This window comes from Parasteatoda tepidariorum, chromosome 7 (genome assembly GCF_982258835.1).
Source record: "Parasteatoda tepidariorum strain Cologne lab strain chromosome 7, Ptep-v5.0, whole genome shotgun sequence".
Classification (NCBI taxonomy): Eukaryota; Metazoa; Arthropoda; class Arachnida; order Araneae; family Theridiidae; genus Parasteatoda; species Parasteatoda tepidariorum.
Window position 1 is genome coordinate 54,624,389 of NC_141761.1, and position 13,984 is coordinate 54,638,372.

The window sequence follows — 13,984 nt, forward strand, 5'->3', positions numbered from 1 at the left end:
ACATATGAAGAATAAAAAAGGGGGGAAGAAAAATAATAATGAAAAAAAAATAACGAACAACTGGGAAAAGAAATGGATAAATTTTTTTCAAAAAATCCATTTCTTTCTTAATGTTCTTCATGTTTTTTTGTATTTATTTATTTTGTTTTATATATATATATATATATATATATATATATATATATATATATATGGCAGTAAAATACTTTGGCAGTGGCAGTGGCAAAATGGCAGTAAAAGTGATATTTTATTTAGTAGTTTTATTTTTTATTAAGTGATATTTTAAATATTAAAATACTTTGGATAGAAAAAAAGAAACATTATAATTTTCAAATAATCACTTTAGAATGTTAGATATAAAAACAAATAAGCAATTTTGTTGAAATCAATTTGTGTATTTATCTTTTATTATAGTTCTTTTGCAATTGTATAACTTTATTTATTTATTATTATTATTATTATTATTATTATCATTTATTATTATTATTATCATTTATTAATATTATCATATGCATTAGTCACACCTGCATGTAGAACGCCACAATTTATGTTAAATTTCCAATTTTCACAAAAAAAAATTCTGAAACTATTAAAACTCATCAGTAATAAAATTGCTAAACAAATTAAATTTAATTAAAATATAGAGGACTAAAATGAAGGCAAAAATTAAACAAAATTAAATGTTTGTGTACTTTATTAAATTCATATTTTAACAATTGTACATTTTATTGACTCTTTCTATGTCAGCTCTGGTCATTCCTTGCTTATTGTAAGGATCGGATAGTCTCTGTCCATTTTTGGCAACCATAGTGTCTTGGCCATTCTTGGAGAATGATTTGTTGCCGTAAATCATAATTGAGTTATAGTCAAAAGCATTATACAAGATATTTTGGCTGGGAGCGAGCTTGTTGAAGTTAAACTGCATGTCTAAAAGAAAAATTATACGGTTACTATCCAGAAGTACTCAAAGCAATAAAAACCTTGACCAAAACCGTTTTTGTTGTTGTTTTCTGTTATCTTGAGAAGCCGTAAATTGTGCCCTCAATAGTTGAGGTGAATGGAATGGACATCAAAGAGTTTGTATAAATGCGTAAATGTTGGAATAATTAAGACTTTATTTGGAGAAAAAAAATTATCCATGGCAGTCTTTTGGCAGTCTCTTATCCATGCCAGACAATAAATATCACAAACTTAGAGCTAACATTTCTATACCACACTTGTTGACCTACGTACTTGTCAATGTTCGTCAATACTGTATAAAAAATTAAACATCAGCTCAAATAAATGTTCAATACATTACCTTCAATTCCAGTTCATAAATATCTAGTACAGAGAACGGATGGTATGTTTTTTCATAATCAATTATTTCTATTCCCTTGTACATACTACATTATGTTAATTCTTTTTAGTTTTGTACGATATATGTAACGGTGAATGACCCAAATCAGGAGAATGTCGACTCTCACTGGTGAATGTCAACAATCACATAGTCGCTTTGGTAAATGTCCGAAATATTTGTTATATCCAATTTTATATTAATTTATTCGTTGATATTATTATATTTATTTGATATTTTAATACTTACTGACGATAGATCAGAAGAAACATCAGTGTTTTGAGTATCGGGCAAATATATACCGGGCGATGGCACTTGACCTTAAGAAAACATCAGTGTAGGGTATACCAGGCAAATGTATGCCAGGCAGTGGCACTTAACCTTAAAAAAACATCAGTGTAGGGTATACCGGGCAAATGTATACCGGGCAGTGGCACTTAACCTTAAAAAATATCAGTGCATCGTATACCGGACAAATGTATACCGGGCAGTGGCACTTAACCTGAAAAAAACATCAGTGTAGGATATACCGGGCAGTGGCACTTCACCTTAAAAAAAATCAGTGTAGGGTATACCGGGCAGTGTCCCTGCACCTTAAAAAAACATCACTGTAGGGTATACCGAGCAAATGTATAATCGGTGAAATGTAAATGTATGGCCCGATACTCCAAACACTGATGTTTCTTCTGATCTATCGTCAGTAAGTATTGAAATATCGAATAAATGTAATTATATCCGCGAATAAATTCATATCAAATTGAATATAACAAATATTTCGGACTTTCACCAAAGCGACTATGTGATTTTCAACATTCACCGTTGAAAGTCAACAACCACCGATTTCGGTCATTCACCGTAGCACATATATATCTTCTAGCACTGTGTATATTTCTTAGCTTGAGTATGCAGTTTCCTAAGAGTTTTGTAAGCAGTCAAAATAGTAATAAACATTCAATCTAATGCAATCGGAGACGTGATAAACCAATTTTGTGATTAAATAATAAAAATTATCTATAATCAGCTCTTAACATTATTCCACTTTCTTCATTTATTTGGGTAATTTTTTTCCTTAACTTCAAAATCGTTGACTTCAGTTCAGTAACATTTAGCACAGTTAAATTAAGGTAAGTTTTTGATTTATATATTACCTTTGATTCCGAATACTATAATATGTTAGTTCTTCTGAGTATTGCGTCTCATATGACTTCTAATAGTGTTTACTTTTGTTAACTTGAATATGCAGTATCCTAAGATATTGGCGCACATTGTATTACACCGAAGAGTCATTACATTATGACCACCCTCCATCTATAACAATGAGGTCGCCCAGATTTTCATGGTTTCTTCTCGCCCAGGAACAATGTTTTCATGGGACACATTAAGATCCATAATCCTCATAGAACAATCCCTGACGTCTGTAAGCTACTTGAACATAGTTGCAGACCAGGTTCACCCATTCATGGCAACAGTTTTTCCTGCGAGGGATGGTATTTTCCAACAGGATAATGCACCATGTCATAAGGATCGAATCGTCATGGTTCGAGGAACATTCCAGTGATTTTTCAAGTCATGCCTTGGCCCCCAAATTCACTTGACCTTAATCCAATAGAGCATTTGTGGTCCTACTTGGAAAACCAAATTCATGCTGCCGCGCTACCCCTTCGCAATGTGAGGGAATTGCAGAACCAGTTGGTGAGCGCTTGGTACCAGATACCTGAGACTACCTGTCAGCACCTTGTGGAATCAATGCCAAGGCGGGTGCTAGCGGTTTTGAGGGCTAAAGGTGGTCCTGCATGTTATTAGTAGGACGGTCATAATGTAATGGCTCTTCGGTGTAGTTGATAGTGCTATAAACCAATACATTTAATCTTATATTATAAGAGATGTATAAGCATATTTTTAGATTAGTCATACTTAATCATAAATAATTATAGCTTGTTTCATACATTTATTAAAATGACTATGAAACATTTGTAATTCAGCATTCAATTCATCTTAAGTCCACCAGCAGATTAACAGCAATTAATTAAGAAGTTAAATTTTAATTCATTTCGCAGTTCTTGGAATAATAAAGCTGTTTAAATAATTTAATTATTTTCATTTAAGTTATAGGAAATCTTTTACAATTAAATTAAATACTCACTCTGGTGAACATTCTGTAGATAAATAATCAGATAATTATCTCTATCTGATCTGCTTTGTTCGTGATAAAATCCCAGGGCATGTCCTAACTCATGGACGACTGTACCCACGTACAAGCAACCTTGACCTAAGGATACTGGCTGTTGACCGTTCGTTTTTCCCACATGAGAATAGCACCTGTGTTTAAAATTATAATTTTAAAAAAAATATTCAAATAAAATGACAACTTTCAAAAACATAAAGTTTAATTGTTTTATATGCCCAAATGCAATGATTTTAATCTATACAATCTTAAATGTTTCAAATTTAAGTTTAACCAACAGTATGTAACCTCTTTCTGATACCGTGCAAGGTTATCAAAAGAAAATAACGAAATATCATGTTTATTTTTATTTATTATTATTTTAGTTTAATATTAACAGCTTTATTTAAATTTCATTTAAATAAACAAGATCACTTAAGGTTAAATTTAAAACTTTAACAGATTTTATTTTTGATTCAAACTATGAATTATTGTTTAAGATAAGTGTATTAAAATATTTTGACGAACAGAATGACTATTCCCAAACTTTTTTTTTCAATTAAACGAACATCTTTCTTTATCTAAAAAGAAAAGATAGACATTCAGTTGGATAAATTTTTTGAACCCTTAACAAATAAAAAATAGTATTTTTTAAAATAGAAATAGTTCATAAACTTACTTTAGTAAAAGAAAAGAGGACTATTAAATGATGTATGCCATAAAATATGTTTGTAATAAATTCACATATCCTTTATTCATATTATAAGAAGACAATGATAATTATTTTCAACCTGTTTCTTAATTAATTTTTTCCCCACTTTTATGTTATTCTGTCTTTTTTATCTTTTAAATGCATCTACTGCTTTTAATTTATAAACTTTTTATCATCTAATTCTGGTCGCATGCCGACGTCGGTCATTTTCATCTACAACCCATCTACACATTGTGAATGAATACCATCATCTCACCTGATTTGATTTTCATACTTAAGCAAACTATAAAATTTTTATATTCATCCTTCATTATCCAACTCATCATTACAAGGCACTCATTATTACTCATTAAATTGTATTCATAATAACAAAGGTTACAGTTGTACCCTTGGTTAATTTAGCAATGCGTTATCCCTTTCTAATCTTGTGTCCTTTACTATTTTAATATCTCTAATCTGAATTTTTTATGCATTTGCTTTGCACAAAATAGTAAATATTTTCACTTAATTGTTCCATCACAATTGATTTAAAATCATTTTCATTGATTGTTACTCTATTAGCGAACATACGAGAAGCGCTTCCCTATCAATTGATTTTTTGTGGCAAAACAATCTACACTGAAAGAAATATTTGGTCAAAACAACAAAAATATGAGAAAATTTACCCTGTTTCTAGATCTAGAAGAACACCAAAAACCAATTAGGTTAAATAAGCAATAAAATATTGTTTTACGATGTGCGATAAAATTTGATAAATGTGGTAAAATTTGATAATTTTATGATGATACTCTAGAAAATTGCATAAAAGTCATTTATTCGGTTAAATTTAATTCTCAATTTTTTTTAAACTAAATGTGTAGTAATAAGAACTATAATTTTAAAAACCAGAAGTTCTGAAAAAACGTCACCATATGAACAGAAAAATTATCAAATGAATGGTTTAAATATCGTATATTTTAGTTTTATTAACCAGAAATATGTTTGTTTGCTTTTACCAGAAATGTCATTACTGTACAGTACAGTAATTTTACCTGAGTTTCTCTCTCCTAGTATTTAGCATTTTAATATTAGTATTAGCTCATTAACAAATAATGCTAAAAATATCAGCCATTATCTTCAATCGTTCCTTTAGAAAGGAAAATAATAAGATTTCTTGTCAAAATAAAAGTTTAAAAAAATCTTTTTTGGCATAAAAATTGCATTTTGCCAGTGTACTACTCACTATTTTTAATTATTTCGATTTTCCTTTAACTTCTAATTTAAATAATTAATTAAAAAATTACTGTGAGCACGCATATATTCCAAAATATAAAATTTCGTGATATCTGAATAAATCGTTCATAACAGTAATTCAGCAATTTTCTTTCCTTTTTTTTAAAATTTCATTTGCTTACTAATTTAACAACATTATTTATGTAATTTCGGTTTCTTACTATTTTGTTTAACAAAAACTTGATGCAAAAATGCAATATTTAATTTTGACTATCCCTATTACGAAAAAACATTGAGAAACACGTGAATTTTCGTAATAATTCACTAATATTAAAAATTGCATAAATATATAAATAAATAAACTATACACAGATTCATTAAATTGGACAGTAGTTGGACATTAAAAACACACTTACCCTTGCCCAGCAAAGATCTTAATGTAGTTTTGTTCGTTAGATCTGGGAACGAATCTGACGCAGGTATTTCTGTGATAATCATTTATACCTTGATTGATGACATTCTGCGCATTTCCTGAAAAACAAATATATTTTTAAAAGCTTTTTGACGTAAAACATGGTATCATTTTCTAGAAGCAATTATATGATTTTGTAGCACAGGCATCGACTATAAATAATGGTCTTCATTTATATTTAAACAGAAAATAACTAAATTAAATAAGTAATTTCTCGGCTAATTTAATGTATCTGATAATTCGTAAGTCACGCGATTTTGTAATAAAGAACAAAACTTATTTTTTAAAACTATTTTTGTTTAGATATTGAAATCTTAAGCTTTTAAAAATATATTTGTGTACTTGTATTCAAACAATTATTGATTTACGTAAATTGTTACTAATAAGGCAAAGTATGCAAACAGAATAAACGAACTGAGTTTCAACAGTATTCCTTTTTATTCTAAATAAATTATTAGAACTATGCTTTATAGAGAGAGATATCCTCTCTCCCCATTTGACATTTGAAACAAATAACAACATTTTGAAATAAATTTTTTGTCTTTTATTTTGTAACTTAAAATGTATGCACTAGTTTGCTTAGTATAGTTAAGGTATGCCCCTTGAACAGTTAAGTTTGAATTAAAGTAAATCCAAGCATTTGATTAAAAGTTATTTAAGGTTTGTCATTTTTTCACACTGTTCCCATTTTAAATATTTTTTAACTTTAAATCGTTTTTGATAATTATTAAACCAAATTATAGAAATTTATAATTAACGAATTGTAGAATTTCAAATAACTCTTATTTATAGAAAATGATTAAAATCAATAAAAAATGTGATATATTTCTGTTTACATTTTCTTTAATACAATGTATTAAGTATATAAAATATTCGATAAAATAAAATAACTTATTAAAATAATAATTTCCTTTAAAGCATCACAAGAAATAATATTATTTTATTTTTTTTTATTTTTTTTTACTTTCTTTTTCTTCTTTTTTCTTATTTTTTTTTTTTGCACGCCATAATACTATAAAGAGTTTCGGATAATATCTGTAAAACAGTTACATAGAGAAAAACAATAAAATGTAACTTTTTTGAAGCAATGTTCAGGATTAGTTAGACAATCTTTGGCTTTTAAACGCTGCTTTTATAAAAATTTAAATTTTTACCTTATATAGCCAAAGTCATCTAAGACCCTTATATTTCTAATTTTGAAAAAATAATAAGTATTATAATTATTAGTATTATAATACTTAGAAGTATTATAAGTGAATATACTACTTATAAGTGAAAAAATAATAAGTATTATAAGTATTAGTATAATAATAAGTATTGGTTTTGGTCAACTTTTTCCGAATTTCACTACTGTGCATCGTATATTATATTATTTTTACAAAACAAATTTCTAAAAACAAGTTTCTTACTTAAAGATGCGTCAATGATGTAAGGAACACGTGCATTTGGCCATCTATAATGGGTTCCAACAATAGCACTTCGTTCAGCGTCCTGGAAAAATGAAATACTAATGTAATTGCATATTAGATATGCACACATTTTTTTTGTTAAAATTCACATCATTACAATATGAGCTGTGGTGGATAAGGAGATAGAGCTCTCGCCTTCCAATGAGGTGAACCGTGTTCAAACACCAGCTATGACTGGTCGATTCGAATTCCGCACCAGGCTTACAACGACCACAGTGCTGACCTAAATCATCCTCAGTGGTAGACGGATCATCGGTTAGAGTCCCCTTGCCATCAGGATAACCATGGGAGATTTGCGTGGTTTTCCTCTCTATGTAACGCAAATGTGAGTTAGCTTCATCAAAAAGTCCTCTACGAAGGTAAACTGCTCCCAATACTTGATACAGAAATCCCCTTGATACGGAGTTGAACATTGGTAGTCGTAAACCCAAAATTGGTCGGCTGTTCAACAATGGTTTTAAAAAAACATTAAATTATCTTAACAGCAATGTAAATAAAGTTATGACTATCATATTGAATAAGCAATGTTTTTTTTCTTTACTGAACTTAATAGTATTAAAGAATGAGAAGCAAGATATTTTTCACTATATAAATCAAAACATTGCTATCCGAATAAAGAAAGATTAACATTAGGTTAATAAATAGGCCTTGTGCTTTATCAGCTTTAGCCAAGTAGTTAGGCCGGTGTTTATAGATCGATTAGAAACATGGATATTAATATCCGACTTTTTTCTTTTTTTGGATCAGGGCTCAGGTCCTAGTCAAATAAAGAACTCTACATCAGGAGGATTAGATACAAAGGAGAAGGATTAAATCTAGGAAATTATTGTAATATTTTTGGTCTATAAAACAGAACTTAATAAATTGAAAGTGACCGATTTTCCAGGCTGTTAAAACTATGTCACCAAATTTGCTAAATCAATTAATTCAATACTGTTCCAGTCTTCGTGAGAGAGCTTATAATATCAGTAATTTAATAATTTGAAGCTTATAATATTAATAATTTAACGCTTTAATGTCGATGCTGTAAATTCGATGTATTGTGATGTAGATTCGATTTATTATTTGATCTTGTAATGTTACATGAATAAAACGAAACAACGGGTAAAAACACAAATATTATCACACAAGCAGATGTTACTATGCTTTCCATGAAACTACTATGAAAAATCTCATTTTATAAGTCGAAATTTAGAATTTAAAATGAAAATAGAAAAATGCAAAAGGAAAGAACGTAAAATAATAACTTGAGGTTGTAATTTGTTTGTAATTTCCTTCGTCATCATCTCTGTGTTTTTTTTCTTTTATCTATGTTTGGAATACGAAAATAATTCCCTGTTGATTCGAAACTAAAACTAGTCTGTCTATGTAACTTTATTTGTCCTTTTTTGCGTTGTTTTCGAGACTTTAATACTTAATTGCATTCATAAAAGTATCTTAAAATCTATCCCGTTAAATAAAACTAATGATTTTACTTATTTTACCTATTTCAGCACGCTTTCTCTTTTTGCAACTAATGACAAAGTTTATCATAAACTTGAAATAGCTGTTTTTTCAAAATGTATTTTGCATAAATTTTATTAAAATCTTTCCTTTTTAAGTTTTATGAATACTAAGTCCAATATGCCTCAATAATCATAAGTGATTTGAAAAATTCATTAAAAAAATGGAGAAAAAAAATATGCACGGCTTATTCTATTTTGCGAAGGAAACTTGAATTCTTATCACTACATTTCAAAAGAAGTTGCAAAGTAGAGCAACAGATGGAGCGCAGGCCATGGAAAACAATAAAACAATGTTTTCAAAATAACCAGCAATTGTAAACAAAAAAAGGCGTGATGTAGTCAGAGGACAAAATTTGCAGACATTTGCGCTGATATTTCTGACATGCAGTAGGTAGAAAGATTAGAGAATATCTCGCTTCATCAGTAAGTATTATTGTTTTAGCCAGCAGAAGTGCAATTTTTTGATGAAATTTATGACTAGTTTTAAAATTTGTCAGCATAATGCGCAAACCTTTCATTTATATTTTATTTATTTATTTTGTACATTTTTACTGATTGCTTGATATTTTTTGCACATGATATCAAATCCTTTTTTATTTTCAAATCCGAGTAGAAAATAGTTTTTGCAATGTCCTGAAGAAAAATGTTTCGTTTATTAAACTATTTATTAGCAATTAATTAATTGATCCTATCCCAATATTTTAATAAATTAAGTTGAAAAAATAATTTTTTTTAATCTGGTGGCATTGGAATATTTCAAATTGCTCTCCAAAGTTAGAAAAATTTTCAACTTTTTTTAAAAATTAAGGGCAAAAATTTTCATTCCCGAAATTTTAATTCTTGAAATTACACTAAAGTATAGAAAAATTATGAACTTGAAAATGATTCTTCAAAGCTATTAAATTAAAAATTAAAGATTTTAGTCTTCTAAATCAACTCTTCAAAACTTGTATGAAGTTTGAAAATATTTTTCAAAGTGGTTTAGGGCATGTTATTAAATATCTATAAAGTGAGAAAAATATTTTAGCGAAACATTTTCATTCCGTTTATAAAAATAGATACAAATATCTATAGAAAATTCAATGTATATATTTTTTTATATAAATGCTTACAAACGGTCCATCGATTCCAGCCATATCACCATCATATAAATCAGGATTTTGGAGTGCTAATCGAGCTTCTAAAATTGTACAAACAAAAAAAAAAGTTACAAAAATACACTTAAAAATATCGATACTGTAAAAACTATAAATACTGCATTGAAAACACATTTATATAGGGAACATTTTCTTTATAATATTGTTGTTGCTGTTATTTCTAATGCCACTAACCATTATCAGCAACCCTGATTGGTCAAATCAAGTGAATTTTAAGGCAAAGGGCGCGCTTCTTGTTTTTCAGGACTGTAATCTATGGCTATGAATACGACTTCATTCATACATACATTACAGCCCGTTTATAGGGTGGAACCATTTATGCATTCATTCATTCATAGATCGTAATTTTGACCTAAACCAGAGAACGGTCAATCCCCAATTTAGTACCTCCAGAGGTATTTATTTGTTATAGGAACAATAACAGTTCATAGAGATTTAAAAAATAAAATATAGTTATCCTTATCACACAACTAAAAACATGCATATCCATTTCAACGGCGAACAATAAATCATTCAATCAAATCAGAACTATTCAGAAATATCAACAAACTCTCAATTGCAAACTCAACTTCTGGTGATAAGACAAGCGCATTAACAATCTGGGTTATCGAAAGTAAAAGTAATTCTTGTTTTATTTGAATGAGGGAGAATTTGGTGTAAGATTATTCTATTATAGGTGTTTCGATTTAAATGACATTTTTTAAATATGTAAGCACCCGATTACCAGGAATAAAGAGTTTTTTTAAGTATCAGAGTTGAATAGAAATTATTACCTGATTGACTGTTTGATAAGTTGAAAATTCTCCTAGAAAATTTAATGTTTGACATTCAGAAGTTCTGAAATGTTTTCCTGTGAATTTTTAATTTTTTACAGTTTTCCCATTATTAAATTAACCTTATGTGATTATTAGGTTAATAATTTCATGGTTTCAATTTTGTTCATTTCATTTAAAAAGTCGTTTTATATCATTTTCATTAAAAGAAAATTAGTGATAACGGACTAAGGGAAAGAAAATGTTTGCTTCGTTAATAGTAATTTAGCATTCAACTTCTATTCTCTACCATGATCTTGAGGTTTGGTATAATCACGATCGTTTTTGTGATCGAATCCGTTTTTGTGAATCCTGAGCTCGAATACAAACACGGCCGTGGCAAAAAAAAAGTTTCACTGCGACGTTTATGGAACGAAAGAATATGTTTATATTTCTCTTCAACTTTTGATAAAATGTGATTTCTTTCAATTTTATAATTTAATCTGTATATTTTATTTTCTCCATATATTTTTCATATCTAGCAAACACGATTAACTTGTTGCGATATTTTTATGTGATATAACAAGTTTTTTAAACTTCAATTGGTTCCATTTTAAAATCATGACTTTCGGGATTAGATCAATTGCAATTTACCATATACAGTAGCTTCTAAATACGCGATGTCTTTTTCAGAAAACTAATTGCATTGTTCTTGCATCTAACTATCATAATATTATAATGTTATTCAAATACTATTAACGATTCTCCTATACCAAGTACTGCTAAATCCAGGTCAGACTGTAAAAAATGTCAGATCAAATTACGGTAAAAAGTATTGGCACTTGGATTGCCAGTGCTTTTTAGCGTAAAATCCATTTTTACTGGAACATGTTAAGGAACAAAGAATCTGACGTAACGTAAATTTTAAAGTAATAATTACCGTAAGATCACTGAATTACTGTAATTAAACCAATATTACTGTAAAAATAACGTTACAAATGAATTTTAAGGTAAAAACAAATTTCACGATAAAAATTAATTTTACGAAAGATGCACCCAAAGTTCTAGTACTAAAATTTGATCCGAAGTTTTTTACAGCGCAGTCTACTGTATATCTGGGTAAATTGAAAGAGGCAAATTAATTTTTTTATTAATTTTTAGAATTAACCCTATATTTTATTTAAAATAATAGTTTCATCCTTTACATGTAGTCAAGTGGTTCCGATATTTTTAGATATCGGACCCTCAGTATCGGATACATAGGCAAGATAGAAAATTTCAAAAAAAAGAAACGAAGTTCAAAATGATGCCTTATTCCGATTAGCCACTTCTATCTTTACATCAAATAATCAATGAAACGAAAATTTTAAAAATAAATTTCATATATAACAAATTATGACAAATTATATGCATAAAAAATGAAATAAAAGGAAATAATTACTTGCCTTCAGCTTGCTCAGGGCTCAGCTGAACGTCAGCAAGAGCAATGGCTAACAAGCCAGTTAGAATAACAGCAAATTTCATTATTCAACTTGCGATTGTTTTTTAGGAAATATTCCTATATTTTATTAAAGAAAATTTCTGCTTATAAATGCTTTTTTTATCGCAAAAAAATCATTTTCCGTTGGGACAGAAACCATATGTCAAAGATTAAGAAATTGATATCAAAGGTGAAATCAAAAACTAGATCATATAATTTAAAATATGGAGAAAAAAACATTTAAGTAAATATCATAAAAACATAAGTTCCGGGAAGACTTAGATTCAGTAACGTTATTGTAAACAACATTCAATGTAATTTTGAGCTTTTTTTTTAGAATCTAGAGAGCTCCAAAAAATCCTAACACTGATTACATTTTGATGGAACCAGTGAGTCTTCGTTGTAGTGCTAACAATTATGCAATTCAAAATAATGCTATGCAAATCAAAAGAAATGCTTAAAAAAAATGCTTAAAATAATGCTAATTTATTAAGTTTCAAAATCAGCTAAGCTTTTAATATGCTTCTCCTACGTCGTTACTAATTTACATTTCTGACTTTATTAATTATATAACATCATTTCTCTAATAACTTATTACAATAAAGATTTGTTAATTATATAAAAATATTTGAGGTCTTTAAAACTTTCCATAGTCAATTTCATTCGAACTCAAAATTCCAAATTTCAATTGTTTCTAAAAACAGAAAATAAATACCACACTTAGAACAAAGCTCATTTTGAAATTTAAAATAAAAACAAGGCTATTTTTCCATAGAATCCCTGAAAATAATCTGTTTTACTCTTAAAAACAAAACTTTAAATGAAAAACAATGGCTCAACAATGCATTAAATAGATACATATTAAATAAGCGGAAATTTTAACTTGATATAAAGCTAAACTAAAGTTTCCTATAACTAAAATTTAACGAATTATTTAAATACGGGCACAATCCGTATATCCGTAACGAGTCCGTAATTTTTATAGTAATATTTTCTAATTACAGTGGTTTAGTGGTTTTGGCGTATATATTTATTATTGTAAGAATTTCGGTATAAAAAGATTTTTCGTTTTGTAAAATTTTATTGATAAAATGGATTTTACTGTAAAAAGTATCAGCTTTCAGGGTTCCAATATTTGTTACCGGAAATTTATCCGAAGTTTTTTACAGTTCAAAAAATAAACTGTTATTTTACTATAATTACAGACAGTGATTTTGTAACAATGAAGATTTAGCTTCATAGTAAATATTATTTTATTCGTTTTTTTTGTCCCTCTCAACATTATTTAGTTCAATTTCAAAATGTCTTAAAATGTCTATCGGGATGTATTTCTATTACAATTTTTGAAACTCTTAAAAATATGTAAAATAAATGTATCTCCACTTATCTCATTAGCTCAGAATTTCTCATTTGCAGAAATATACAATCTCAAAACAAACTAAAAAATTCAAATTCTAAAAGTTTATAAACTATTTATTTTTTTAAAAAAAATACTCTGCATACAAACTAGTTATTAAATATTTTCTTCTGTTATTAAAAACAAATTTTGAAGGAATAAAACTTTATTTAATTTTGAAATAGCTAAATCGGCTATACAATGAGAATCTCATCAAACAGCTGTTGTCGGATCATTCTTCATGTTAGAAATCTGATAACTGTAAAGAAGAAGAAAAATAATCACTAAGAAAAAGCAACTATTACATTTTATTTAAACGCTTTATTAAT

General features: G+C 28.1%; 1 protein-coding gene across 1 annotated transcript; it reads right to left on the reverse strand.

The window, feature by feature from the left end:
* Positions 1-676: 676 nt before the first annotated feature.
* On the reverse strand, positions 677-12,354 carry LOC107451633 (astacin-like metalloprotease toxin 5). Its single transcript, XM_016067790.4, has 6 exons — positions 12,225-12,354; positions 9,983-10,050; positions 7,306-7,387; positions 5,841-5,955; positions 3,480-3,655; positions 677-927 (listed from the first exon to the last, which is right to left on the reverse strand). The coding sequence occupies exons 1-6, from the start codon at positions 12,301-12,303 to the stop codon at positions 710-712; spliced, it is 738 nt and encodes a 245-aa protein (XP_015923276.2). The 5' UTR covers positions 12,304-12,354; the 3' UTR covers positions 677-709.
* Positions 12,355-13,984: the final 1,630 nt, after the last annotated feature.